The sequence below is a fragment of the Haliotis rufescens genome, unplaced genomic scaffold, assembly GCF_023055435.1.
Source record: "Haliotis rufescens isolate VD_foot unplaced genomic scaffold, xgHalRufe1.0.p SCAF_18, whole genome shotgun sequence".
NCBI lineage: Eukaryota > Metazoa > Mollusca > Gastropoda > Lepetellida > Haliotidae > Haliotis > Haliotis rufescens.
Genome location: NW_025963868.1, coordinates 32,632,295 through 32,659,963, shown reverse-complemented (window position 1 = coordinate 32,659,963; position 27,669 = coordinate 32,632,295). Strand labels below are relative to the sequence as shown.

At 43.2% G+C, this 27,669-nt stretch overlaps 1 protein-coding gene across 2 annotated transcripts in view; it reads left to right on the top strand.

The window, feature by feature from the left end:
• LOC124113957 overlaps nt 1–10,580 on the top strand; it is a 40,920-nt gene extending 30,340 nt beyond the window's left edge. For both annotated transcript variants that reach the window (XM_046474458.2, XM_046474457.2), the window contains exons 2-7: nt 561–735; nt 1,359–1,515; nt 3,723–3,790; nt 4,942–5,014; nt 7,777–7,926; nt 9,806–10,580. In XM_046474458.2, the coding sequence (XP_046330414.2) occupies nt 561–735; nt 1,359–1,515; nt 3,723–3,790; nt 4,942–5,014; nt 7,777–7,926; nt 9,806–9,891 (709 nt within the window). In that variant the 3' untranslated portion in view covers nt 9,892–10,580. The remainder of the gene's footprint in view (nt 1–560; nt 736–1,358; nt 1,516–3,722; nt 3,791–4,941; nt 5,015–7,776; nt 7,927–9,805) is intronic.
• The last annotated feature ends 17,089 nt before the right edge of the window (nt 10,581–27,669 follow it).

Sequence of the window (27,669 nt, the reverse complement as noted above, 5' to 3'; positions counted from 1 at the left end):
TTACGACGGGGTCACCCGTGCCCTCTCAAGAATTTGATGTCTTCCACTACCCTATTGTGTAAATGTGACTTATGAAATATTATAATTTGCTTCTCCCTCATAATTTTGTTTTACTAAATAACTGTGATAAATTCATTAATACGTCATTGTATCAAAGCACTGTTTCACAATTGTCACCGTGCTAAGTAAGTACTTCAATGTTTTGTTCGTCACACACTCACTGGGGCACGGGTGGCCCAGTCGTCTAAGGCGCCGCGAATCGCTGTGCAGAGTTGTGTCCCTTGGGCACGCCAGAAACCTATGATTGTGGGTTCGAATCCCGGTTCGCCCCGATTATGTTTCTAGGTTTGTCAGCACCATACCCGTGCTCGCGGGTTTCACCGAAGTGGTAAACGTCTGAGACCTGCATCACTTCGGGCTTTCCTCGAACATTAAGCTGACACGCCGTGATATAACTGGAATACTGTTAAAAGCGGCGTTAAACACAACTCACTCCCTCACTCACTCACACACTCACTCTTCCTCTAGTTTTAACAGTGCTCGTGTTTTTATGATTGCAGGAAGGAGTTTAGTGCAGTAGACTGGGCGACCGAGAACCGAGTTAGATTCCGGCCTGTGTCATGTGCCAATGGCGGTCCGAAACGGTCACAGCTGCAGCTGACGAAGCTGGACGGGGGGCGACGTCATAACCCCCACGCCGGCCTAGCCAGACACATTGACCAGCTGCATGGGAAGGTGGGTGGCGCTACGTTGCGTGTTTAAAGGACATCACCGACCGATATCTAAAGACTGGAAGACTTAAAGTAACACGTGACCTAAATATATCAATGAATGTCCCTTTCTACACGCGACACCGTTGTATATTGACCATTTATCACCCAAAACCGGCACAATTCTTCGGTGAAAACAAGCGATCTCTCCTATGGCTGCCATGAAATTGTACCGCAATGCTTTGCAGATCATTGTGACGTCATCAGTTACCATGGCGTCATAATTAAATGACATCACTAATGGCTCTGCCACTGAAGCTGGTTAGCTGTACTTTTTTAAGAGATAACGTCACAAAAGGTCTGCAAAGCTTGCGACGATGTTCATTGTTGCGATATCTACTAGGAGATATCACTTGATCTCGCGATAGCTCACGTGGAAGCGAGTTTTAAATGATTCATACTTCAATCTTTAAGGCTTTGGTTGAGATCTGAAATCCGGTAAAAACATGAGACACTGCACTAACGGGTTTCGAAAGTCACTTGAAGATAATGTATGCAATACTATAAATGGTAAATCCTGTCGAAGCACCGTGACATTCTTTGTGTTATTCCAAGAAATGCACACGTGACTACATGTTTTCTCCACAGAAGCCGGTGTGCGCTGTCCAGACGCTGTTGAAAGAACCTCCCGCCGACAAGTCCCTTGCTCCTTCCATGTACACGACCCAGTTCGAATACCGGAAACCACCGGAGCCGCGGCTCGTCATTTTCCGGCGAGACAGACAGAAGAAAGCCATTGGGATAGGTCAGAAACTAGCCATACATTGTCAACCGCCATAATTATTGTGTTTCCAAGTTGACAATACCGCTGCCAATACCCATGACAATCCAAAGAAAAGACAATTTTTTGTGTGTGAGTGCTATCTCAGTGGGCAAGCCTTATAAAATCAGCATACAAGTAGCCACACACACGTGCATGCACGCCGCTTTATAAGTGCAATAATCTTGGACGCGACTTTAAAGCCTATTTCACCTCACCTCCTCATAAAATCCTTCATGGAACGTTCTACCATCTCCACTACAGGGTAGCGTTCGAAATAAGCGCCTGTCCGCATATATCGTGTCGGGGCCGTAGTTTTAAATTTGTATGTATCCTAAAGGCCTGCAGTAAATTTACGTGTAGATTTATTTGTCGCAATAAGCTGCATTTGAGGGCCTGATGAATTTAGTCAGGGTCTGCTGCTTCTGAGGGGGCACGGGTGGCCCAGTCGTCTGAGGCGCCGCGATTTGCTGTGCAGAGTTGTGTCCCTTGGGTACGCCAGAAACCTATGATTGTGGGTTCGAATCCCGAATCGCCCCGATTATGTTTCTAGGTTTGTCAGCACCATACCCGTGCTCGTGGGTTTCACCGAAGTGGTAAACGCCTGAGACCTGCATCACTTCGGGCTTTCCTCCCACATTAAGCTCATACGCCGTGATATAACTGGAATACTGTTAAACCCTACTTACAAGTTATATTGAAACTGAATATCACTCCCTTTAGAGTACCGTGCTTATCACAATTAAAAAATTGGAATGAGTGAGTGAGTTGGGCTTAACAATATTCCAGTTATATCACGGCGTGTCAACTTTATATGGTGGGAGGAACGCACAAAGTGATGCAGGTCTCAGACGTTTACCACTTCGGTGAAACCCACGAGCACGGGTATGGTGCTGGCAAACCTAGAAACATAATCGGGGCGAACCGGGATTCGATCCCACAATCATAGGTTTCTGGCATGCCCAAGGGAGGCAACAGCGAATCGCGACACCTCAGACGACTGGGCCACCCGTGCCCCCTGTGGATAGAGAGGTAGATGTAGACGTTGTTGTAGATGTAGATGTGTATGTAGATATAGATGTGGATGTGTATGTGGATATAGATGTGGATGTGAATGTGGATATAGATGTGGATGTGGATATAGATGTGGATGTGGATATAGATGTGGATGTGGATGTGGATATAGATGTGGATGTGTATGTGGATATAGATGTAGATGTGTATGTAGATATAGATGTGGATGTGTATGTGGATATAGATGTGGATGTGAATGTGGATATAGATGTGAATGTGGATATAGATGTGGATGTGGATATAGATGTGGATGTGGATGTGGATATAGATGTGGATATATAGATGTCGATGTGGATGTGAATGTAGATATAGATGTGGATTTGTATGTGGATATAGATGTGGATGTGGATGTGAATGTGGATATAGATGTGGATAGGTTTCTGGCGTAGCCAAGGGACGCAACTCGCGAATTGCGGCGCCTTTTACGCCTGGGCCACCCGTGCCCTCTCAAGAATTTGATGTCTTCCACTACCTATTGCGTAAGTGTGACTTATGAAATATAATAATGTGCTTCTCACTTATAGTGAGTGAGTGAGTGAGTACGGTTTTACGCCGCTTTTAGCAATATTCCAGCAATATCACGGCGGGGTACACCAGAAATGGGCTCAATACATTGTACCCATGTCGGGATTCGAACCCGGGTGTTCGGCGTGACGAGCGAACGCTTTAACCACTAGGCTACCCGACCACCCCCGTCACATGACTACCCTGGTTCGAATCCCCACATGGGTACATTGTTTGAAGCCCATATCTACATTGTGTCTGCCGCCGTGATATTGCTGGAATATTACTAAAACCAGCGAAAAACACACGGGGGCGGTCGGGTAGCCTAGTGGTTTAAGCGTTCGCTCGTCACGCAGAAGACCCGGGGTCGATTCCCGACATGGGTATAGTGTGTGAAGCACATTTCTGGTGTCCCCCGCCGTGATATTGCTGGAATATTGCTAAAAGCGGCGTAAAACCATACTCATTCACTCACTCGAATAACAAAGCAGGTAGTGCGGCCGCTCGTCATCACGGGTTTGATTCCCACTCTTTCAATTTTAAATTTTAAATCTAATTTTGAGCCTACTGTATGGCATATTTGAACATGCGTCTAAAAAATCTTTTTCTTGCAGTGCCTCAGAATAACATCTCCTCTCGGACTGACGTTCGCGAGGAAATGATGCTCCCAGTGTGCCAGTCGGTAAGTTGGACGCCATCTTCACGAGGCAAGGGCGTTTACTGACTCAGAAGTCCAGTTACCACCGTCGCCGAACTAGGCTGGAATTTCCAGGCTCGATCGTAGCGCCACAAGTGGCTATTACGAGTGAACTGACTACAAAAAGTCCACTTCCAAGTCGATCGTGGGCGCCACCTGTGGCTATTACGAGTTATGTCCCTTGTAATGTCCCTGCTATTGACCAATCAGAAGCCATTACATATCACTTGCATTTGCTTCAAACAAAATGGCGGCACCCAGTGAAATCGATCTGATCGTTAACCAAGTTCTATATTGTAATAAAACGGATCTTACGCTGCGAAAAATACCCATCAAATCACTTGAGCACCTTGATTTAAAACATGAAAAGATTTGCAAAATATCTATCGACCCCCAGTTGTCGGTACACGTGTTTTGCAAATGCTGCAGTCGACCGAAATCTGCACGTTGAAATCCATGTAGTTCGTTACGCGATTTTGATTGGACTATGCATAGACTCGTTAGTCCAGCCAAAATGTGTAATCCCGGAATACCAGCCTAGGTAGACAAGGGTGGGAGCTGGACTTTTATAGTCAGTTAATACCCTTGCCTCGGGAAGATGGCCGAGACATTTTAACATAGAGCGGGCAAAAGAATGTATACACTTTGGATTTGATCTAACAATTACAAACGTAAAATCAAAACGTACTTTGTTACACAGTCGCCGAAACATTCCACCTTTCTAAAGGTCCGAAGCACAGCTCCGTATCAAACACATCACGACTAACCATTTCTTTGTTTACATTTTAAACACCATCACACATGGGTTTATGTTGTTTTTTGCCCGGCAGTTTAATCCTCTATTAGAAACTCACAACACTCATAATTCCAGGTATGGGTAGGCCCCGAACTAATGCTGGTCGTTAGTGGTGACGTAATGGATCGTATGATCACGTGACTTGGATGATTGCGTGTCATCGTCATTCTACGTCGCGGGACGCTGCTCATAATATCAATCACTGGATTGACTGGACCTGATTGATTAGGTACATGACGCCTACATATAGCTGGAATATTGCCCAGGTTGGCTTTAAAAATAAATGAAACAAAACAACTCGTGGTTCCTCGAGCTTTATTTTAGTTTTTTATTATTTCAGTTGGAAATGCCAAGTTTGGACAACCCCCACACGTATCTCCCACGGAGGAAGCGGATCAAGACCCCGTATGAAGGTGAGCTATCAAAATAATCTCGGAAATATGGTTAACGTCCTCTTTTTAAAAAAAATAGTATACCACTCAAAATAAGAGAACACCAAGATCCGGGGTAGAATGGGTCTTCAGCAACCCATGCTTGCCGTAAAAGGTGACTATGCTTGCCGTAGGAGGCGACTAACGGGATCGGGTGGTGAGGCTCGCTGACTTGGTTGATACATGTCATCGCATCCCATTTGCGTAGATCGATGCTCTTAGTGTCAATCACTGGATTGTCTGGTTCAGACGCGATTATTTACAGACCGCCGTCATATGGCTGGAATATTGCTGAGTGCGGCGTTAAACAACAAACAAACAAACAAACAAACAGAATTATATTACTACAGTTAATCTGTCGTGGTATAACAGATTAACGAGGTCACCCATATCCCTAATATTAAGGTGGAGATAATTATTAATCCTTTTTATCATTTCAAATGAATATGTACGAAAACGACATCCCACAATGAGTGAGTTCTTGCGGAAGGAAGAGGCACGGGTGGCCCAGTCGTCTAAGGCGCCGCGATTCCCTGTGCAGAGTTTCGTCCCTTGGGCACGCCAGAAACCTATGATTGTGGATTCGAATCCCGGTTCGCCTCGATTGTTTCTAGGTTTATCAGCACCATACCCATGCTCATGGGTTTCACCGAAGTGGTAAACGTCTGAGACCTGCATCACTTCGGGCTTTCCTCCCACGTTAAGCTGACACGCCGTGATGTAACTGGAATACTGTTAATAGCGGCGTTAAACCCAACTCACTCACTCACTCTTGAGGAAGGATAGATTACCGTGTGTCAAACACTCAGGATGCGTGACCAGTGCGTCTTTTGTGTAAGGGGCGCAACTCTGCTGTCACAGGTTGCAGCGCCTGACGCCGAGGTGTAAATACATGAAGCAGTCATAAAATCCTTCATGGAACGTTCTACCATCTCCACTACAGGATAGCGTTCGAAATAAGCGCCTGTCCGCAGATATCGTGTCGGGGCCGTTGTTTTAAATATGTATGTATCCTAAAGGCCTGCAGTAAATATACGTGTAGATTTATTTGTCGCAATTAGCTGCAGTTGAGGGCCTGATGAATTTTGTCAGGGTCTGTTGCTTCTGAGGGGGCACGGGTGGCCCAGTCGTCTAAGGCGCCGAGATTCGCTGTGCAGAGTTGTGTCCCCTGGGCACGCCAGAAACCTATGATTGTGGGTTCGAATCCCGGTTCGCCTCGATTATGTTTCTAGGTTTGTCAGCACCATACCCGTGCTCGTTGGTTTCACCGAAGTGGTAAACGTCTGAGACCTGCATCACTTCGGGCTTTCCTCCCACACTAAGCTGACACGCGGTGATACAACTGGAATATTGTTAAAAGCGGCGCTAAACCGAACTCACTCACTCACTCTAATTCTTGAAGTGTGATAAGTAGGGCAAATGATATTCAGTTTCAATATAACTTGTAAGTTACATAGTTGACATAATCTTTCTTCATAATGTAGTCATTCCCATAGTCTTGTATAACTTCTTAAAGGAAGCGCAGACGCTCTTTGTTTGTTAGTTGTTTAATTTTTAACACGCCGCACTCAGCAATATTCAAGCTATATGACGTCACTCTCTAAATAATCGACTTTGGACGTATGTAGCTTGTTGGACGGAGTTGTATGAAGCAGGACATGCTCTTTCATACGAAAAGGTACACTCCGAAGCAGTGGTGACTTAGCATAACACGACTGCCACAGACTTATTTGCATATCACGCCACCGGACTTTTCTCTTGTTTGTAAACAAGCGCCATTATTCTGAAAACAGGCCTAATGCAAGCCTTTCGGTGCGCTTAAACAGGGCCATTTGGGAGGGAACGGGTGATCAGTCGTATAGGGCGCCGCAATTCGCGAGTTGCGTCCCTTGGCTACGCCAGAAACCTAGGATTGTGGGTTCGAGTCTCGGTTCGCCCCGATTATGTTTCTAGGTTTGTCAGCACCATACCCGTGCTCGTGGGTTTCACTGAAGTGGTAAACGTCTGAGACCTGCATCACGTCGGGCTTTCCTCCCACATTAGGCTGACACGCCTTGATAAAACTGGAATAATTTTAAAAGCGGCGTTAAACCCAACTCACCCCCTCACATATCCACAAATATCGGCTGATTGGGTGAGACAGGATATGCTCACCTTTTCGAGAAAACCTGGTATCATCACTATCTGATAGTGATTCTTAAACACACGCTCATGATATAGTCGGAATCGTAAATCGACTCTCCTTTTAGCCGAAATGCACAAAAACAATAACCGGTAATGTTTACATCGTGTCAAGTGTTTTTCGTTTCATTTGTTTATGTGTTGTTTAGCGCCGCACTCAGCAATATTCCAGCTATATGACGTCACTCTCTAAATAATCGAGTCCGGACCACACAATCCAGTAATTGACATCATGAGCATCGGGCTACACAAATGCTCTTAATGGAAAAAAAACAATCGTTTTTCCCACCGTCTTGTATTGTATCTTAAAGGAGGCGCAGACGACCTTTGTTTGTTTGTTTGTTTGTTGTTTGACGCAGCATTCGGAATTCGTCTTATATTTTAGTACTCTAAAACTGTTCAAAGCATTAAGCCTTATCCACTCACTCATACACTTACTTATCTAATGTACGCTCGATTTGTCTCTCGCGACAATCACGCTTGGTAAAACCATGGTACATGGTGAGAATCCACTGGCCCGTGTCCAATTCGACCTGATTTTCTAAACTGGTTTCATGTTGCAGAGGAGGGTGTGTTCTACAGCGAATCTCAGTGCGCCAATGTATGCAGCGCCCCTACCGGTGGGGTGAGGCTCGGAATCACAAACCTCACAGGCAAAGAGTTCACCCGGAGGCGATTCGTGGCGCCCCCTAGAACTACCCTCACAGTCAAAGGTTAGTAGGCTAGAACACTGGACCAACATCTAGTGTCTAAAATGAACATTTATCATCCAAAATCTGCATTATAGATATCGCTGCAATAAATTGCATCACAATGCTTTGTAGACAATTGTCATTGGTTACCATGACGTCACAACCAAATGACATCACTTATGGCTCTGCTACTGAAGCTGTTAGAAGTACTTTTTACACTTAGACACTGCTTATTACTGTCTACAAACTGAAAAAAAGTTGGAAGAATGATGTAGGATTATAAATATAATCTCACCCTCGTGTCTCTTGATATCAAATATATCGACACTGTCTTAATAATAATATAATAAAAAGGAGCCTAGAGACTCTCTCGACACTGCAGGAATCTAGACTTGCCAAATATTATAGACTTGCATGGGTTGTATTGGATATATTTGTATCAGGGTCGGTATGTCTACTCGAACTCATACAATGAGGGCTCCCGCGACGTCTCAGTCCAATAGAACCTCGACAACACAGGGGGACGGTCGGGTAGCCTAGTGGTTAAAGCGTTCGCTCGTCACGCCGAAGACACAGGTTCGATTCCCCACATGGGTACTATGTGTGAAGCCAATTTCTGGTGTCCTTCGCCCTGATATTGCTGGAATATTGCTAAAAGCGGCGTAAAACAAAAATGACTCAATGTGTGAAGCCCATTTCTGGTGTCCCCCGCCGTGATATTGCTGGAATATTCCTAAAAACGGCGTAAAACCATACTCACTCACTCACTCACTCGACAACACAGTCAGGAATCCATATTGGAAGTAGCGTGCATGTGACTGCCTCAGCATATCACAACCACACGGATCAATCGACACCACTCGCGCCTTTCCGTAACCTGAAGAAGACTCATCCATTGACGACTCGCCCCCTTCCGTCGCCCTTCGGTTTGTCCCGGAATGACACGAGTGTCACGAATGCTTTGCGGCTATCGTGAATCCGATGACTGTTCAGATTGTTTCCGGTTGTACTGGACCAAAAATCAAAATTTACACCTAATTTCTGTTAAGCACAGGATGACTCTGTTTACAAAAACAACCGTCATCTTATACGAACTAGGCCTCCGTAGCCTAGTTGAAAGAACTTTTACCTGGAGATCGGAAGGTCGGTGATACGATCCCCGCCAAGGCATACCTAAGGTCCATTCGTGACCAACTCGTGTTATTCCGGGACAAGCCGAATAGCGACTCGTGCCCCTCCCGTGTCCATTTTGGGACCGGGTTCCGTCTTAGCGCAAACGGGCATACCTAAAACAATTGTCAACTCGTTGCGTAATGTTTCACATATATTTCCCCATATATTATATATATTTCAGATATAACTAAAAGCATATCGGGACATGCGGAATTATACAGTATGATTGAACACATTTAACTGTGTCTTGGGTATATTTTTAGATGCCAGACATATGTAAAATCAAAAATTATTTTTGAGGGATTCTTTGACGAAAAACTTGAAATCATACGCCCATTCTGATTGGTTTGTCGTAGTTTCGCCCATAACATTCATCGATGGGGGACGAGTCTTCTTGCAGGTTACGGAAAGGGGCGAGTGGTGACGAATGACCTAAGGTCATTAAAAGATAGTACTTGTTGTTACCCTGTCTGGCGCTCGGCATTAAGGGGCTAAAACAAGGACTGGTCGGCTCGGAGTCAGTATACTGTGTCGGAGTGGGGTATTCATGTTAAACTGCGGCATGGTATCTCAGTGTGCTAGCACTATAAATCGGCGTCAGTCCGGACTAAACTTCCGAGCAAAAGTATACACCCATGTTTGTTAGTGGCTAAAAATGAAACATACGAGAAATTGTTATTCGACACTCACTCACTCACTCACTCACTCTGTTTTGTGACTGTTTCAGGTTTCGACGGCGGCCTCCCCCCAACAGATAATGGAACCTTCCAGTCACAAATGATGCCCTTTATGAGGGCCAAGAGCATTATATGAATCTCAGGGGTGGAGGGTGGGTGGGTGGGTGCGTTAGTGGCCTTTCTTTTACAGTATTAGTGTTAATCGTTAATTCATGTTTATTTTATTTATGTATTTATAAGGTTTCTGTACGTGTGTGTGAGACGTATGTTCTGGCTGAATATGCGTGTAAGGGTTCGTGCGCTTAACGTACGTATCTTATGCGTAATGTATGCACGTGCACGTGCACACAACGCATATTTGTGCGTAACTTATTCATGTGTGTAACGTATTCGCGTGCTTAACGAATGCATGTGCGTAACATGTGTGTGTGTGTGTGTTTGTTTGTATGCGTGTGTGTGCGTGAATTGCATGAACGTACTATACGCATGAGCGTCTCGTGTGTTTGTTGGTAACGTATGCGTGTGCGCAAGGTAACTATGTTTAATTAAACTAAAGGTTTAGGCTCTGAGTTTGGTCTGAGTTGTATATATGTATATATGTCTTATTTATTACAAAGTGTTTGAAGTGCATGGACACAGTATGTCTGTTTAACAGCGCCTTGATTTCGTTTGATGGACATTCAAAGATGTTCCATTTGTCTCTGGTGCCAAAACAATGATTAGAAAGGTTTGCGTATGGTGTTACATTTGATCAATCAAGCTTTTCTAGAGAGTCATATTTGTAAATATGTGTGCTAATAAACGTATCAACCTATCATTGTCAAACAGGCTCTTTCAGCGATCACATAGCTGATTTCTTCTTCTTAAAGGTGTTCCTGGATAGAAATACAATAAACTACGGTTATAACGAATTTATAACGAAGGGATCACTAATTTTAGTTCGTAATAACCGTAGTTCGTTATAAGCATAATTATATACAACAAATGGTCAGGACTAAGAAATAAGTTCGTCATATCAAACATGGTGTATACTTTCGTTTCGTTTTTTTATGAACGCAGGGTGTTTTTTATGTTTGGGTTGAAAAGATGAGGAGGGCGGTTGGGTTACAAAAAATATAAATAGAAAAACTCATAACTTAGTGGCAGGTACATTTTTTTTATACTAACAGGGGTGGTGGGGTAGCCTAGTGGTTAAAGCGTTCGCTTGTCACGCCGAAGATCCAGGTTCGCTTCCCCCAGGGATATTGCTGGAATATTGCGTTATTGACCTGTTAACGCTCTGACTTAGTATCAATACTGTGTAAAGATTATCTTATAAAATGGATGTGACATTTCTGTTTCTGAATGGAAGAATGTGTTAAAATGCAATAAAACCCATGGCTCGTTGATGACAAACGTAAGGCAATTGTTTTCATGTCATAATTAAAGGGTCCAATCAGAAAGCACCTTTCACCCAGGCGTTATTGTCGTGAAAGTGTGTCCGATTTTATCGATTATACAAAACTCGTTAATACAGGAAGGAGTGATCTATATATGCCATCCATTTAGTCTGGAAATATTCGCGTGCACTTCTGTGGAGTGTAATCAGTTCTGTGTCAAAGTTTGGTTCAACAAGCTTTCAAGGTTCGGTGTTACAGACTCGTCTTTAATGTTTTCCACAATACATTACAAGTACCAGTCGATATGAAACGTTACTAAACAATGTCTCATTTAACAAACTACTTTCAAAACAAAGCAGTCGAATAACACCAAATACAATTCGAGGATAATTATCAACAAATAGACGCCATAACATCTTGATACATGGGCCAACGCTGGCCCAGTCGTCTAAAGCGCCGCAATTCGCTGTGAAGACTTGCGTCCCTTGTGCACTCCAGAAACCTGTGATTGTGGGTTCGAATCCCGGTTCACCTCGATTATGTTTCTAGGTTTGTCATGACCATACCCGTGATCAAGTTCCAATCCAAGATTAATGCTGATCATGATTCTTGGTTTCTCATGCACATGAGATTTACTACCATGGGAAATAATAAACCTTTGACCTTTGACCGGCATCATCAAGATGACGCGTACTGAGATGAAGAAGCAACGGAGGAAACAGGAGGGAGAGGGAAGAGCCAGGGCGGTATCCCCGACCCTGAGCGTTTACACGCTCAACCAAAACTAAGAACTGTTTTCTGATAATATCAAACCGAAAGAAAAATCTTTCCACGAACCATAGGAAGCGGACGTAATATATCTCTTGTTGAAATGATATTCTAAAAAGCATTGTGGTTTTTCAGCGCCAATATAGACTAGTACACTCATTAAAAATACGTAGGTTGCAAGTTGAATATAATTACATTAGTTGTTCTATTAAGTAAGGATAAGAATTATGGATGAACAACTTCTTTATTACAATTAAGAGTGACGTTTCGGTGTAGGTTCAAGCAAGTGCTTGAAAACGGTGTTAGAACCTAGACCGACACGTCGCTCTTAATGTTAATAAAGAAGTTGTTCATCCCTAAATTCTTATCCTTACTTAGTACTCCAACTCCTAAGTGCCTATCAAAGAAGTTGTTCTATTGTACACGTTTCCGCACATATGCTGAAGTCAGCATTATGTATTATGTAAATTGTGTTCAAATGCAATTTTCGTTTCCAATAAAATCAACAAAAAGCATTTCCATAATCATATCAAATCTCCATTGTACGTTTCCGACAATATCATAAGCATGTGTTTATGAATCACAATGAAATAGGGATGATACCAGGTGTTTATCCTGCCCCCACCGGTGGTAACCGTCACAAACACATGCAAAGACAAGTCAAGTGTTCATCTAAACATTGGAACATATGGTACAAGTCAAAATAAGCAATTCCATCGGACATAATGTTCTTCACTTGTCTACCTGAGGTCCTGAATGTTGTAACTCAGATCAAACAACTTTTGATCAAGAGTCTCATGACGCTCTTTGAGATCTTCACAGAAAGAGTATGCTCGATTGTACCTCAAAACCGTGAAATATATACTGAAATGAGAAGGGTTTTCTAGAAATAGAACTGTCATTTGACTTGAGTGAGTGAGTTGGATTGTAACCTCTTTTAGCCATATCACGTCGGGGGACACCAGAAATAGGTTTCACACATGGGATCGAACACGGGCCTTTGGCGTGACGAGTGAACACTTTAACCACTAGGCTACCCCATCGCCCCTGACTTGAATTACAATAACGATATCCCAATTGTGTAGAACAAACAAACAAACAAAACAAAACTTTGGGGAAGCCCACAAACACTGAAATGGAGCTGAAACATTATCAGGGCGAATGATAGGAATCGGGACGTTTCACAAAGCGATCATAGCTCTATGATGATCGTAAATATATACGAGAAACAACATTTAAGGGAACACCAAATTTATTCAGAAATTTTATACAAAGAACTGACGTCACAGTGTGGAATTCAATGTTCACAGTAAAGCACATTAGAGGTCCATCTCCGTGACCATCGATGCTGACACGACATCCTTGGGACATCCTTGAAATCAAACGCCGAATTACCTGTGTGCTATTTGTTATTCTTACTGAACATCTGGCTTCCACTACACGGGTGCTTCATTACCTGTGTGCTATTTGTTATTCTTACTGTACATCTGGCTTCATTACCCGTCTGCTTCATCACCTGTGTGCTATTTGTTATTCTTACTGTACATCTGGCTTCATTACCCGTCTGCTTCATTACCTGTGTGCTATTTGTTATTCTTACTGAACATCTGGCTTCATCACCCGTGTGCTTCATTACCTGTGTGCTATTTGTTATTCTTACTGAACATCTGGCTTCATCACCCGTGTGCTTCATTACCTGTGTGCTATTTGTTATTCTTACTGAACATCTGGCTTCATCACCCGTGTGCTTCATTACCTGTGTGCTATTTGTTATTCTTACTGGACATCTGGCTTCACTACCCGTCTGCTTCATTACCTGTGTGCTATTTGTTATTCTTACTGTACATCTGGCTTCACTACCCGTGTGCTTCATCACCTGTGTGCTATTTGTTATTCTTACTGAACATCTGGCTTCACTACCCGTGTGCTTCATCACCTGTGTGCTATTTGTTATTCTTACTGTACATCTGGCTTCACTACCCGTGTGCTTCATCACCTGTGTGCTATTTGTTATTCTTACTGTACATCTGGCTTCATTACCCGTGTGCTTCATTACCTGTGTGCTATTTGTTATTCTTACTGAACATCTGGCTTCATCACCCGTGTGCTTCATCACCTGTGTGCTATTTGTTATTCTTACTGAACATCTGGCTTCATTACCCGTGTGCTTCATTACTTGTTTGCTATTTGTTATTCTTACTGTACATCTGGCTTCATTACCCGTGTGCTTCATCACCTGTGTGCTATTTGTTATTCTTACTGTACATCTGGCTTCATTACCCGTGTGCTTCATCACCTGTGTGCTATTTGTTATTCTTACTGTACATCTGGCTTCATTACCCGTCTGCTTCATTACCTGTGTGCTATTTGTTATTCTTACTGTACATCTGGCTTCATTACCCGTCTGCTTCATTACTTGTGTGCTATTTGTTATTCTTACTGTACATCTGGCTTCATTACCCGTCTGCTTCATTACCTGTGTGCTATTTGTTATTCTTACTGTACATCTGGCTTCATTACCCGTCTGCTTCATTACCTGTGTGCTATTTGTTATTCTTACTGTACATCTGGCTTCATTACCCGTCTGCTTCATTACCTGTGTGCTATTTGTTATTCTTACTGTACATCTGGCTTCACTACCCGTGTGCTTCATCACCTGTGTGCTATTTGTTATTCTTACTGTACATCTGGCTTCACTACCCGTGTGCTTCATCACCTGTGTGCTATTTGTTATTCTTACTGTACATCTGGCTTCACTACCCGTGTGCTTCATCACCTGTGTGCTATTTGTTATTCTTACTGTACATCTGGCTTCATTACCCGTCTGCTTCATTACCTGTGTGCTATTTGTTATTCTTACTGTACATCTGGCTTCATTACCCGTCTGCTTCATTACTTGTGTGCTATTTGTTATTCTTACTGTACATCTGGCTTCATTACCCGTCTGCTTCATTACCTGTGTGCTATTTGTTATTCTTACTGTACATCTGGCTTCATTACCCGTCTGCTTCATTACCTGTGTGCTATTTGTTATTCTTACTGTACATCTGGCTTCATTACCCGTCTGCTTCATTACCTGTGTGCTATTTGTTATTCTTACTGTACATCTGGCTTCACTACCCGTGTGCTTCATCACCTGTGTGCTATTTGTTATTCTTACTGTACATCTGGCTTCACTACCCGTGTGCTTCATCACCTGTGTGCTATTTGTTATTCTTACTGTACATCTGGCTTCACTACCCGTGTGCTTCATCACCTGTGTGCTATTTGTTATTCTTACTGTACATCTGGCTTCACTACCCGTGTGCTTCATCACCTGTGTGCTATTTGTTATTCTTACTGGACATCTGGCTTCACTACCCGTGTGCTTCATTACCTGTGTGCTATTTGTTTTTCTTACTGTACATCTGGCTTCACTACCCGTGTGCTTCATTACCTGTGTGCTATTTGTTTTTCTTACTGTACATCTGGCTTCATTACCCGTGTGCTTCATCACCTGTGTGCTATTTGTTTTTCTTACTGTACATCTGGCTTCACTACCCGTGTGCTTCATCACCTGTGTGCTATTTGTTATTCTTACTGTACATCTGGCTTCACTACCCGTGTGCTTCATTACTTGTTTGCTATTTGTTTTTCTTACTGTACATCTGGCTTCACTACCCGTGTGTTTCAAAACCCGTGTGCTGTTTGTTATTCTTACTGTACATTTGGCTTTATCCAATTATCTACTTGTTATCTATTACCTGTTGTTGTCTACGATAATCTGCTGCTTATCACAACACGTCACGCATATATACCTCTCATCACTTGGTTGTTGTCCCCCGGGCTTGATAACGGTGTAAGAATCTACATCGAAACCTCTTTTTTTTCTGTATTATTTGCCAACTTTTAGAATGCCAATCAAACAGTTAGATTTCACTATGTCACGGCTAAGAGAAATAACAGATGGCGATGCTCTTGAATGGGATGCCTCGCAGGCTGACTTCGCACGTGAATTCGATTCCCGACATGGGTACAATGTGTGAAGCCCATTGCTGGTGTATCCCCCGTGATGATGCTGGAATATTGCTAAAAGCGTCGTAAAACCATACTCACTCACTCACATATGGGTTTGAAACAAGCATCGTCGACACAGGTTCCAGACAGTAACTCTAACAGCCCGTTGACACCGGTGTGTACGTTAGGAGCTCCATAAACGCAAAGAAAAAAGCCCCCCAAAAAGCAGTGTACATTTTTCTGGCAAAAGTATGTTCACTAAAGCATAGCAAAGAACTTTGTCCAGTCTATGGTCATTATCTGTTGATGGTGAGAGATAGAGTTGACGGGATCCGGTGGTCAAATAACAAACAAACAAACAAACCAAGTGGAAGTACATATTTTGTTTTAAAAAAAAAATGTCCATTAATTCATTCGGTTTCTTACCGGAAAATACATGGACGCGAAATGCCCCAAATACTTATTTTCTGTACAAACATGATTTGTTTGTTAATGTCTCCTGGAAACACCTAAGTGCTTTTGGGTGTGTTCACATACGTTACCATTGGTTACATGGTTGCCATGGACACAAATGAATGTATGTCGCTAAGAAGGCAAGCCGTTAATGGAAAGTCGGAGATTGTGTATTAGCACATCGCCCTTGCTGTATAATCACGTGATAAACTAATTATATTCTTTCAATGCTGTCAATATTGTATCCAGATGTACCACTGGTTTTGAGAAAGTACATACAGTTGAGAGTAATTTGTTCGTTGTTACTGCTTCTTAATTAAGGCTAAATTGATCGTGATCTCTTCCTAATTGGCCCTTATTGAACGAACAAAGACAATTGTCTCTAGTTTGAGGGATTTGAAATGTTTTTCAAACATGTTTCTCTTCTATATCTTTGGTTGTCGTTATTTATTATCAGCGCTGTTCGTTTAACCAATTACCTGACGATTTCATTTATATGAATATGTAATGACATTGATGATTTTTTTTATTTGTCAAAATGGTACCCTTTCGCTTGGCATTAAGGGACTAAAACAAGGACTTGTCGGCTCGGCGTTAGTATAAGGTTCCTTAGCGGGGTATTCATGTTAAACTGCGTCATGGTATCTCATTGGACTGTTACAAACACACACACACACACACACACACACACACACACCGCACCGCACCGCACCGCACCGCACCGCACCGCACCGCATCGCACCGCACAGCATCTCTACTCCTGTTAAACAAACAAACAAACATGGCGATACCTGCACTTACGGAAAAACAAACTTTCCACAACTGATACAGTTCGCCTCGCCCCCGCCTCGCCTCGCCTCGCCTCGCATCGCATCTAATGCACATTCCTTCAGTGTACATGTAAAATAGATCGCCCAATGAACTTCTCCCACTGAGAATTTCGGTTTTCCGGAATCAGCATTAAATGATTCATACGAAAAACTCGTTAATCCAGAATTTAACGTTTCCATGGATACCGTCCGTATTAACGAATTGTGTCAGTATGTCCAACTTATGGCATTTTAAGACACACATATTTCAACTTTAAAAATGAATATTCTCTCAGAACTTTACTGCAATCATCTACCTTTGAAACCGTGTCATTATGTGCTAAATACATCAAAGATGCACCTTCTTTACATTCTTCATTATTCTAATTCTAATTTGTACTTAAGTACCACTCTGTACCTCTTGATATTGTACCATCACTTTGTATAAGACACATGTATCTATATTGTACTTAGGCCTGTGGCCTTTATTCTGAAATAAACTTAACTCAGTCAAAAGTACAAGTCAAGTGGCAAATACATGATTGTCAAATGTGGCACAACAGCTTCATTCAGGATGTTTTGAATGCAACGATCACCGTTGAGATTGCCTCGTACTGTCACATGTCTCATTTGCAGTTTTTGGGACGTTTCTCCCCACACCATGACAGAGCCTTCACTATATGGGACTGTGGGTATGGAGCTCCCGGTGTACACGCGGTGTTTCCGTGCCTCCACACCCCCGTAAGTCCATCAGTGACGGCCATCTGTGACGTCCAGCAGGAATCTACTCTCGTCGGACCAGCTGATATCTCGCCTCGTCGCTAGGTTCCAATGGCACCGTGCCACACCATGCCAAACGATGTCCAAGATGCCGATCGACTAATAAAGGACGTCTGGTGAGTGAGTGAGTGAGTGAGTGAGTGAGTGAGTGAGTGAGTGAGTCAGTCACTCACTCAGTCAGTCAGTCAGTCAGTCAGTCAGTCAGTCAGTCAGTATGATGTTACGCCGCTTTTAGCAATATTCCAGCAATATCATGGCTTCACACGTTCTACCCATGTCAGGAATCGAACCCGAGTCTTCGGCGTGGCGAGCGAACGCTTTAACCACTAGGCTACCCGACCGCCCCGACCCTTCGTAATTTCACCCGGACAGTTCTGGTAGCCAGACGCCTGTTGAGGAGGGCAGAAGATAATTTAAGGGGAGGTAACTCTTGTATGACAATAGCGCCATCAAAGCGTTATGTTCACTGCAATGAAAATATCAGTCTTTCACACTGAAGTATATAATAAATGTGTTTACAATGTACTTGACGAGTGCGGATTGGATTCCTGCCAGCTTCCAACACCATTCCGGATTCTTGAACTGATTTCAAGACATTTGGCAGTGACAAAATTTTGGTCATTCGTGAGTGCATCAACATTAATTCTACGTAACTTTATGTACGTATTTTAGATCCGGATTGGAATAGGTCGTCAGTAACCCGTGCCTGCCTCTAGGGGCGACCATGCTTGTCGTAAGAGGCGACTAACGGGATCGGGTGGTCAGGCTCGCTGACTTGGTTGATGCATGTCATCGCATCCCAACTGCGTACATCGATACTTATGATGTGTGATGTAAGTTGTCACGTGGGACCAACTGCCACATCGTCGGTGATGTTGAAGAATTTTGTCGAACCGATTCCCTTTCAGATTCCCCTGAACCACCACCAAGTCAGATCTCCGAGTACAGGATATGACTCCACCATCTCACTTCCGCCACCGAATCTGTCCACCCGTCGAACGCAGTTCAAAACGTTCATTTCGACGTCGGTGGACACGCTGTCTTCCATCTCGGCGGTGGAGAAGAAATGGAGAAGAAATGGAGAAGACCAGATTCTCAGAGTCCATGCCTGTATTTTCATTTCAATGTCATTTTCACACAGTCTTAACCAAATTGCTAAATGAAGCTACAAAGGTTAAAAACGGTTGCGATTGTGCATTTGCATTGAATGTTTCATGAAGAAACACAATCAACCTTCTCACTATCTCCTATACGTTTCCTTGTTTGAAGAGTGTATAAGCAACATTTTATGTGAAATGGTTTTTTTGTGAAATCTCAGAAATCTGGTTGAATTTCAGACGGTAATAACTCGATTGAATAATGCAGGATTATAGAATGTTTTTCATGTGATTATCAATTGTCTTTGTTGCAAATGTTTTATTTGGATTACACTTTCTCAATGAAGTACAAACTCTGGTAATATTTGGGTTGAGACCCATCTCGGATTCGAACCCACACTCTCAGAGTGAGGCACCTAATCGTCAGTTACCAATATCCTGTCTTGTATTGCCTGTCTGTCAGCTGCCTGCCTGCCTGCCTGCCTGTCTGCCTGTCTGTCTGTCTGTCTCACTGACTCACTGCCTGCCTGCCTGCCCGCCTGCCTGCCTGTCAGACCAGCTGACTCACTGTCTGTCTGTCTATCTATCTGTCTGACTGTTTGTCTGTCTAACCAGCTGACTCACTGTCTGTCTGTCTATCTATCTGTCTGACTGTTTGTCTGTCTTACCAGCTGACTCACTGCCTGTCTGTCTATCTATCTGTCTGACTGTTTGTCTGTCTTACCAGCTGACTCACTGTCTGTCTGTCTATCTATCTGTCTGACTGTTTGTCTGTCTAACCAGCTGACTCACTGTCTGTCTGTCTATCTATCTGTCTGACTGTTTGTCTGTCTAACCAGCTGACTCACTGCCTGTCTGTCTATCTATCTGTCTGACTGTTTGTCTGTCTAACCAGCTGACTCACTGTCTGTCTGTCTATCTATCTGTCTGACTGTTTGTCTGTCTAACCAGCTGACTCACTGTCTGTCTGTCTATCTATCTGTCTGACTGTTTGTCTGTCTAACCAGCTGACTCACTGTCTGTCTGTCTATCTATCTGTCTGACTGTTTGTCTGTCTAACCAGCTGACTCACTGCCTGCCTGTCTGTCTGTCTATCTATCTGTCTGACTGTTTGTCTGTCTAACCAGCTGACTCACTGTCTGTCTGTCTATCTATCTGTCTGACTGTTTGTCTGTCTAACCAGCTGACTCACTGTCTGTCTGTCTATCTATCTGTCTGACTGTTTGTCTGTCTAACCAGGTGACTCACTGCCTGCCTGTCTGTCTATCTATCTGTCTGACTGTTTGTCTGTCTAACCAGCTGACTCACTACCTGCCTGTCTGTCTGTCTGTCTATCTATCTGTCTGACTGTTTGTCTGTCTAACCAGATGACTCACTGTCTGTCTGTCTATCTATCTGTCTGACTGTCTAACCAGCTGACTCACTGTCTGTCTGTCTATCTATCTGTCTGACTGTTTGTCTGTCTTACCAGCTGACTCACTGCCTGTCTGTCTATCTATCTGTCTGACTGTTTGTCTGTCTAACCAGCTGACTCACTGCCTGCCTGTCTGTCTGTCTATCTATCTGTCTGACTGTTTGTCTGTCTAACCAGCTGACTCACTGTCTGTCTGTCTATCTATCTGTCTGACTGTTTGTCTGTCTAACCAGCTGACTCACTGTCTGTCTGTCTATCTATCTGTCTGACTGTTTGTCTGTCTTACCAGCTGACTCACTGTCTGTCTGTCTATCTATCTGTCTGACTGTTTGTCTGTCTAACCAGCTGACTCACTGTCTGTCTGTCTATCTATCTGTCTGACTGTTTGTCTGTCTAACCAGCTGACTCACTGTCTATCTGTCTATCTATCTGTCTGACTGTTTGTCTGTCTAACCAGCTGACTCACTGTCTGTCTGTCTATCTATCTGTCTGACTGTTTGTCTGTATAACCAGCTGACTCACTGTCTGTCTGTCTATCTATCTGTCTGACTGTTTGTCTGTCTAACCAGCTGACTCACTGTCTGTCTGTCTATCTATCTGTCTGACTGTTTGTCTGTCTAACCAGCTGACTCACTGTCTGTCTGTCTATCTATCTGTCTGACTGTTTGTCTGTCTAACCAGCTGACTCACTGCCTGTCTGTCTATCTATCTGTCTGACTGTTTGTCTGTCTAACCAGCTGACTCACTGTCTGTCTGTCTATCTATCTGTCTGACTGTTTGTCTGTCTAACCAGCTGACTCACTGTCTGTCTGTCTATCTATCTGTCTGACTGTTTGTCTGTCTAACCAGCTGACTCACTGTCTGTCTGTCTATCTATCTGTCTGACTGTTTGTCTGTCTAACCAGCTGACTCACTGTCTGTCTGTCTATCTATCTGTCTGACTGTTTGTCTGTCTAACCAGCTGACTCACTGTCTGTCTGTCTATCTATCTGTCTGACTGTTTGTCTGTCTAACCAGCTGACTCACTGCCTGTCTGTCTATCTATCTGTCTGACTGTTTGTCTGTCTAACCAGCTGACTCACTGTCTGTCTGTCTATCTATCTGTCTGACTGTTTGTCTGTCTAACCAGCTGACTCACTGCCTGTCTGTCTATCTATCTGTCTGACTGTTTGTCTGTCTAACCAGCTGACTCACTGTCTGTCTGTCTATCTATCTGTCTGACTGTTTGTCTGTCTAACCAGCTGACTCACTGTCTGTCTGTCTATCTATCTGTCTGACTGTTTGTCTGTCTAACCAGCTGACTCACTGTCTGTCTGTCTATCTATCTGTCTGACTGTTTGTCTGTCTAACCAGCTGACTCACTGCCTGCCTGTCTGTCTGTCTATCTATCTGTCTGACTGTTTGTCTGTCTAACCAGCTGACTCACTGCCTGCCTGTCTGTCTATCTATCTGTCTGACTGTTTGTCTGTCTAACCAGCTGACTCACTGCCTGCCTGTCTGTCTGTCTATCTATCTGTCTGACTGTTTGTCTGTCTAACCAGCTGACTCACTGCCTGCCTGTCTGTCTGTCTATCTGTCTGTCTGACTGTTTGTCCGTCTAACCAGCTGACTCACTGTCTGTCTGTCTATCTATCTGTCTGACTGTTTGTCTGTCTAACCAGCTGACTCACTGTCTGTCTATCTATCTGTCTGACTGTTTGTCTGTCTCACCAGCTGACTCACTGTCTGTCTGTCTATCTATCTGTCTGACTGTTTGTCTGTCTAACCAGCTGACTCACTGTCTGTCTGTCTATCTATCTGTCTGACTGTTTGTCTGTCTAACCAGCTGACTCACTGTCTGTCTGTCTATCTGTCTATCTATCTGTCTGACTGTTTGTCTGTCTAACCAGATGACACACTTCCTGTCTGTCTATCTATCTGTCTGACTGTTTGTCTGTCTAACCAGCTGACTCACTGCCTGCCTGTCTGTCTGTCTATCTATCTGTCTGACTATTTGTCTGTCTAACCAGCTGACTCACTGCCTGTCTGTCTATCTATCTGTCTGACTGTTTGTCTGTCTAACCAGCTGACTCACTGCCTGCCTGTCTGTCTATCTATCTGTCTGACTGTTTGTCTGTCTAACCAGCTGACTCACTGCCTGCCTGTCTGTCTGTCTATCTATCTGTCTGACTGTTTGTCTGTCTAACCAGCTGACTCACTGTCTGTCTGTCTATCTATCTGTCTGACTATTTGTCTGTCTAACCAGCTGACTCACTGCCTGTCTGTCTATCTATCTGTCTGACTGTTTGTCTGTCTAACCAGCTGACTCACTGCCTGCCTGTCTGTCTATCTATCTGTCTGACTGTTTGTCTGTCTAACCAGCTGACTCACTGCCTGCCTGTCTGTCTGTCTATCTATCTGTCTGACTGTTTGTCTGTCTAACCAGCTGACTCACTGCCTGTCTGTCTATCTATCTGTCTGACTGTTTGTCTGTCTAACCAGCTGACTCACTGCCTGCCTGTCTGTCTGTCTATCTATCTGTCTGACTGTTTGTCTGTCTAACCAGCTGACTCACTGCCTGCCTGTCTGTCTGTCTATCTATCTGTCTGACTGTTTGTCTGTCTAACCAGCTGACTCACTGCCTGTCTGTCTATCTATCTGTCTGACTGTTTGTCTGTCTAACCAGCTGACTCACTGTCTGTCTGTCTATCTATCTGTCTGACTGTTTGTCTGTCTAACCAGCTGACTCACTGCCTGCCTGTCTGTCTATCTATCTGTCTGACTGTTTGTCTGTCTAACCAGCTGACTCACTGCCTGTCTGTCTGTCTGTCTGTCTGACTGTTTGTCTGTCTAACCAGCTGACTCACTGCCTGCCTGTCTGTCTGTCTATCTATCTGTCTGACTGTTTGTCTGTCTAACCAGCTGACTCACTGTCTGTCTGTCTATCTATCTGTCTGACTGTTTGTCTATCTTACCAGCTGACTCACTGCCTGCCTGTCTGTCTGTCTATCTATCTGTCTGACTGTTTGTCTGTCTAACCAGCTGACTCACTGCCTGTCTGTCTATCTATCTGTCTGACTGTTTGTCTGTCTAACCAGCTGACTCACTGCCTGCCTGTCTGTCTGTCTATCTATCTGTCTGACTGTTTGTCTGTCTAACCAGCTGACTCACTGCCTGCCTGCCTGCCTGCCTGTCTTTGTCTGTCTGTCTGTCTGTCTTTGTCTGTCTGTCTGTCTTTGTCTGTCTGTCTAGTTGACTCCTGCAGCAACTGACAGCCGTTGGAGCTCCATCAGATGCGGAGAGACGGGATCCTGGCTGACCCGTTACAAGACAAACGCCACTGTGCCGAACCATACAAAATAACAGAAATCATTACGACAGAAACAATATTTTATTGTGTATGTACAATATGTGTACAATATTCACCTGTACAGTGAGTTCTATAAAAGAACGTTTGTGACAATGCGTAGAGATTTCACGCTCAAGAAAGCGTCAGAATACAAAACTAGGCTCGGTTCAACATTAACAAGGCCAAACACTGCCTTCAACCAAAACAATCCATCAGATATGAAAAGTTATCTCCCCTCCCCTGAGTTGTCTCCCTTACACACGTGCGGTCGTATATATATATAGAACACTAGCTTTTGTATAAGAGTGCTGTTGTGGGGGGCTGTGCAGATAAGTGAATCACAGAATCACAGAATCACAGACACGATATGATGATGAGCTTACAAAATAAATCTGTTCACCACGATTAGGAATGCAGCCTACATGTAAACAGTGCAACTTATGATGTAAACAAAAGCGACCGGGAATCCCGGACGACAAACATGTTGAACTGGGTGAAACTTTTGTAACTTATCAATCCTTGAACAGCTGTGTGTCAATCCTAGTTTTACAAGAAACAAATACACTACCGAGCAAAAGAAAGTATGCACCAAGAATGAAACGAGTCAGAAATGGTTATTCGATGGCGATGAATTTGAGACGGGTCTTTTTGACCATACACATGTAACGTTCTATAACGTTTATGATTTTGGGGTCAAATCCACTTTTCAAGAGTACACTTTCTTTTGCTCAGCAGTTTTAAAACCTTTTTTGGGCCACGGGGTGCTTGAATTTTTAGGGTTCCTGGGACTTTGTACCATTTTCATTGAGAAATCTGGTAACGTCCTAACATTAAGATCGCTTGTTGTTGTTTAAAAGGCAATAAGGTGTCGGGTTATAACAAGTAGAAAATACCTGTTCTGTTTGAATATTTAGTTATGGTTATAAACATTTATCAGTTTTCCGAAATTCCATTCCACATCGAAAATCTGGATATGTAAATAATGGTCAGATTTTTTTGTCATTTTAATGGCCGTTCTAAAAACTATCATTTTTGTTTGATATTCAAGGCCAAAATACCGTAACTCCAGACCCCGCAGTGCCGTAACTTCGGACGGTTTGTTTGCAGTATTTTTACAGATAGGTAATAAGGATATTTGTTTATCCGACTCGGACCGGTACCTTACCAAATTTCGGGGGTTTGCTGTGTATAGTATTGAAGTCTTCATCTTCATCTATGATGCAATGGGAGTGTTATATTACAAAGTGCATTCATAAACATTATAATGTACGAAACCAGATTAATCTGATTCTCTAACCTCCTTAATGCGGACACCCGGCATCATTCAGACAATTTTGACTGCTGTTTACCCTTTTACGCCCAAAGGAATCTGTTTCGACAGATAATCGAAACTGATTATTCTCTGCCGTTGACGATTTATATTTGTAAGAAACAGTGCGGCTGTTGCTTTGAAGACAAAACTAAAATCCAAATTAAAGAGGTTCAACTATACGTTGAAACTGCAAAAACTGGACTCTGACTAAACCGGATTTCTGTCATTACCGACTACATTGTACCTCGAACGGGGAAAGATTTTATATTAATCGAACATACATACATCTACAATAAACCTGCGTTGGTTTTCTCCAACAAAGCCATATTACACAAAGCCATAATTTGTTTTTGTTTCAGACAACGATGATGATATAATGTACGATATATTTACGATATGCAAGTTATGAAAACAATAAACATCTTTATTTATCCCTTTTTTTATCCCTTTATTTATCATGATAAACGCTATCAAGTAAACAATACGCTAAACAAACAGGTTCTCGTTTAGTAGGGCAACTGTGTGTGAAAGTGGGTGTATGTTTAACATAAATACAGCTCTAATATACCTACTGGGGAAGTTTTATCATCGACTTTCCGGAATGATACGAGTAGTCACGAACGGCTTTCGTGGAGTTTCGGCCCTGAATCTTATCTTCCTCAATCAAGATGACCAGACATTAATGCCACATTCCCGTTAAAATCAGATCTGAGTTCTCGCTATCGCTAACCATAGATCTGAGGACATCCCATTACGGGTCACGTCAGAACGACCTTTCATCCGACCAATCAAAGCGTCGCTTACCAGATCATGAAAGTGACAGTCGGAATGTTTTTTTCTAATCATGCAACCTCGAAAACGTTAACACGGGGTATTCCGAACGACTGCTTACGTCAAAATTATCGTCCATCTCTCGCTTCCCTGGGATAAACATTTGAACGGAGGAGGCTTTGCACAGTACATGGGAAGCACTGCCATATGATTTCAACAATATATCACACATTCCGGAATGTTCTTTTGTTTAGTTTTCAAACTTTTAATCGAGGACTGTGTCAACATATTATTCAAACGTAGTCTGAAATGGAAGTCGCCAGGTTGAAAGGGGTACCGTAAAGCTCGAGAAAGTGCTTTCTAATTGGCTGATGTCGACTTTTTGTCATTTCAGCGGTTGGTCAAAGATCGCGAAAGGTCTTTCTGACGTGACCCGTAATGGGATGTCCTGAGATCTTTGTTTTACGGCAGCGAGAATTTAGATCTGATTTTAATGAGATTGTTAATGTCACGGCTTAATGCCTTCATTATCAATAATCCATTAGCATGGGGTTTTCCTTTTACTGGATTATCGGCGCTTGTGGTCCACAGGATATGGATCACAGTAATGTATAATCACTGTAGCTTACGGCGTGGTATAAACCGGTTACCGTCATATAAAAATACTATACGTCATAAAAATAGATGAATCTAAATCAAAATCTCCAGAGATTTCATGCTGAAGTTCGACTAACAGTATTGATTGTAATAATGACACATTATTACACAACAAAATGCAATTAGGGCTGTTCTATCATACACTGGCCTGTGTCAAATCTTGCTTGCCATTTAAACTATCCATTTAGGGAAAATTTAACTGCATCTGGACGACAATTGAGATTTAAGTGTAGAACGCAAGTGGCATGAAAACGAAAATAATGCGGTTTGCCCTACAACAAAATACACCTTCCAAGCTCGCGCCTAATTGATTCAATTAAAGGGGGACTCTTTCCACAGTTCCACGGTTTGGCGTCCAAGGTTAGGTCAAGACGTCATAATTTGTGTCTTGTGTGAACTTGAAATATTGAGTTTTAGCTGCTTGGCTGATTACTGCCGGGCAAATACAAGTGAGTTGGATCTACCTCCGCTCCCTTTAAACGGTATATCAGGGCGTGTCAGCTTAATGTGGGAGGAAAGCCCGAAGTGATGCAGGTCTCAGACGTTTACCACCTCGGTGAAACCCACGAGCAGGGTATGGTGCTGACAAACCTAGAAACATAATTGGGGCGAATCAGCATTCGAACCCACGATCATAGGTTTCTGGCGTGCTCAAGGGACGCAACTCTGTACAGCGATTTGCCGTACCTGAGGGAACTGGGACACCGGTGCTCCCGGAAAAGAACGTATGCACCCGTGTTTGATGGGGCTCAAAATTAAACAAGGGTGATATATTTGATGCGAGTATCGCAGTTTTTTCCCCCCTTAATTACGCGACTGTTTCAGCCTCGTAACGTTTTCATAATTTCAATTTTGGTGAAATCAAATTTTCAATTTTTTACTTTATTTTGCCCGGCAGTTTATTTAGACTATATCTTTTCTCTGTTTTTTTTAATATAAGTATGTGTCGAGATGTGATCTATCAACATCTCTGTCTCTCATCCTGAAAGATCTATAAATGTATCTTTCTCGACCTTTGAAGATCCGGGTTGGAATAGGTCTTCAGCAACCCATCCTAATCGTAAGAGGCGACTAACGGGATCGGGTTGTCAGGCTCGCTGACTTGGTTGATGCATGTCATCGTATCCCAGTTGCCAACATCGATGCTCAT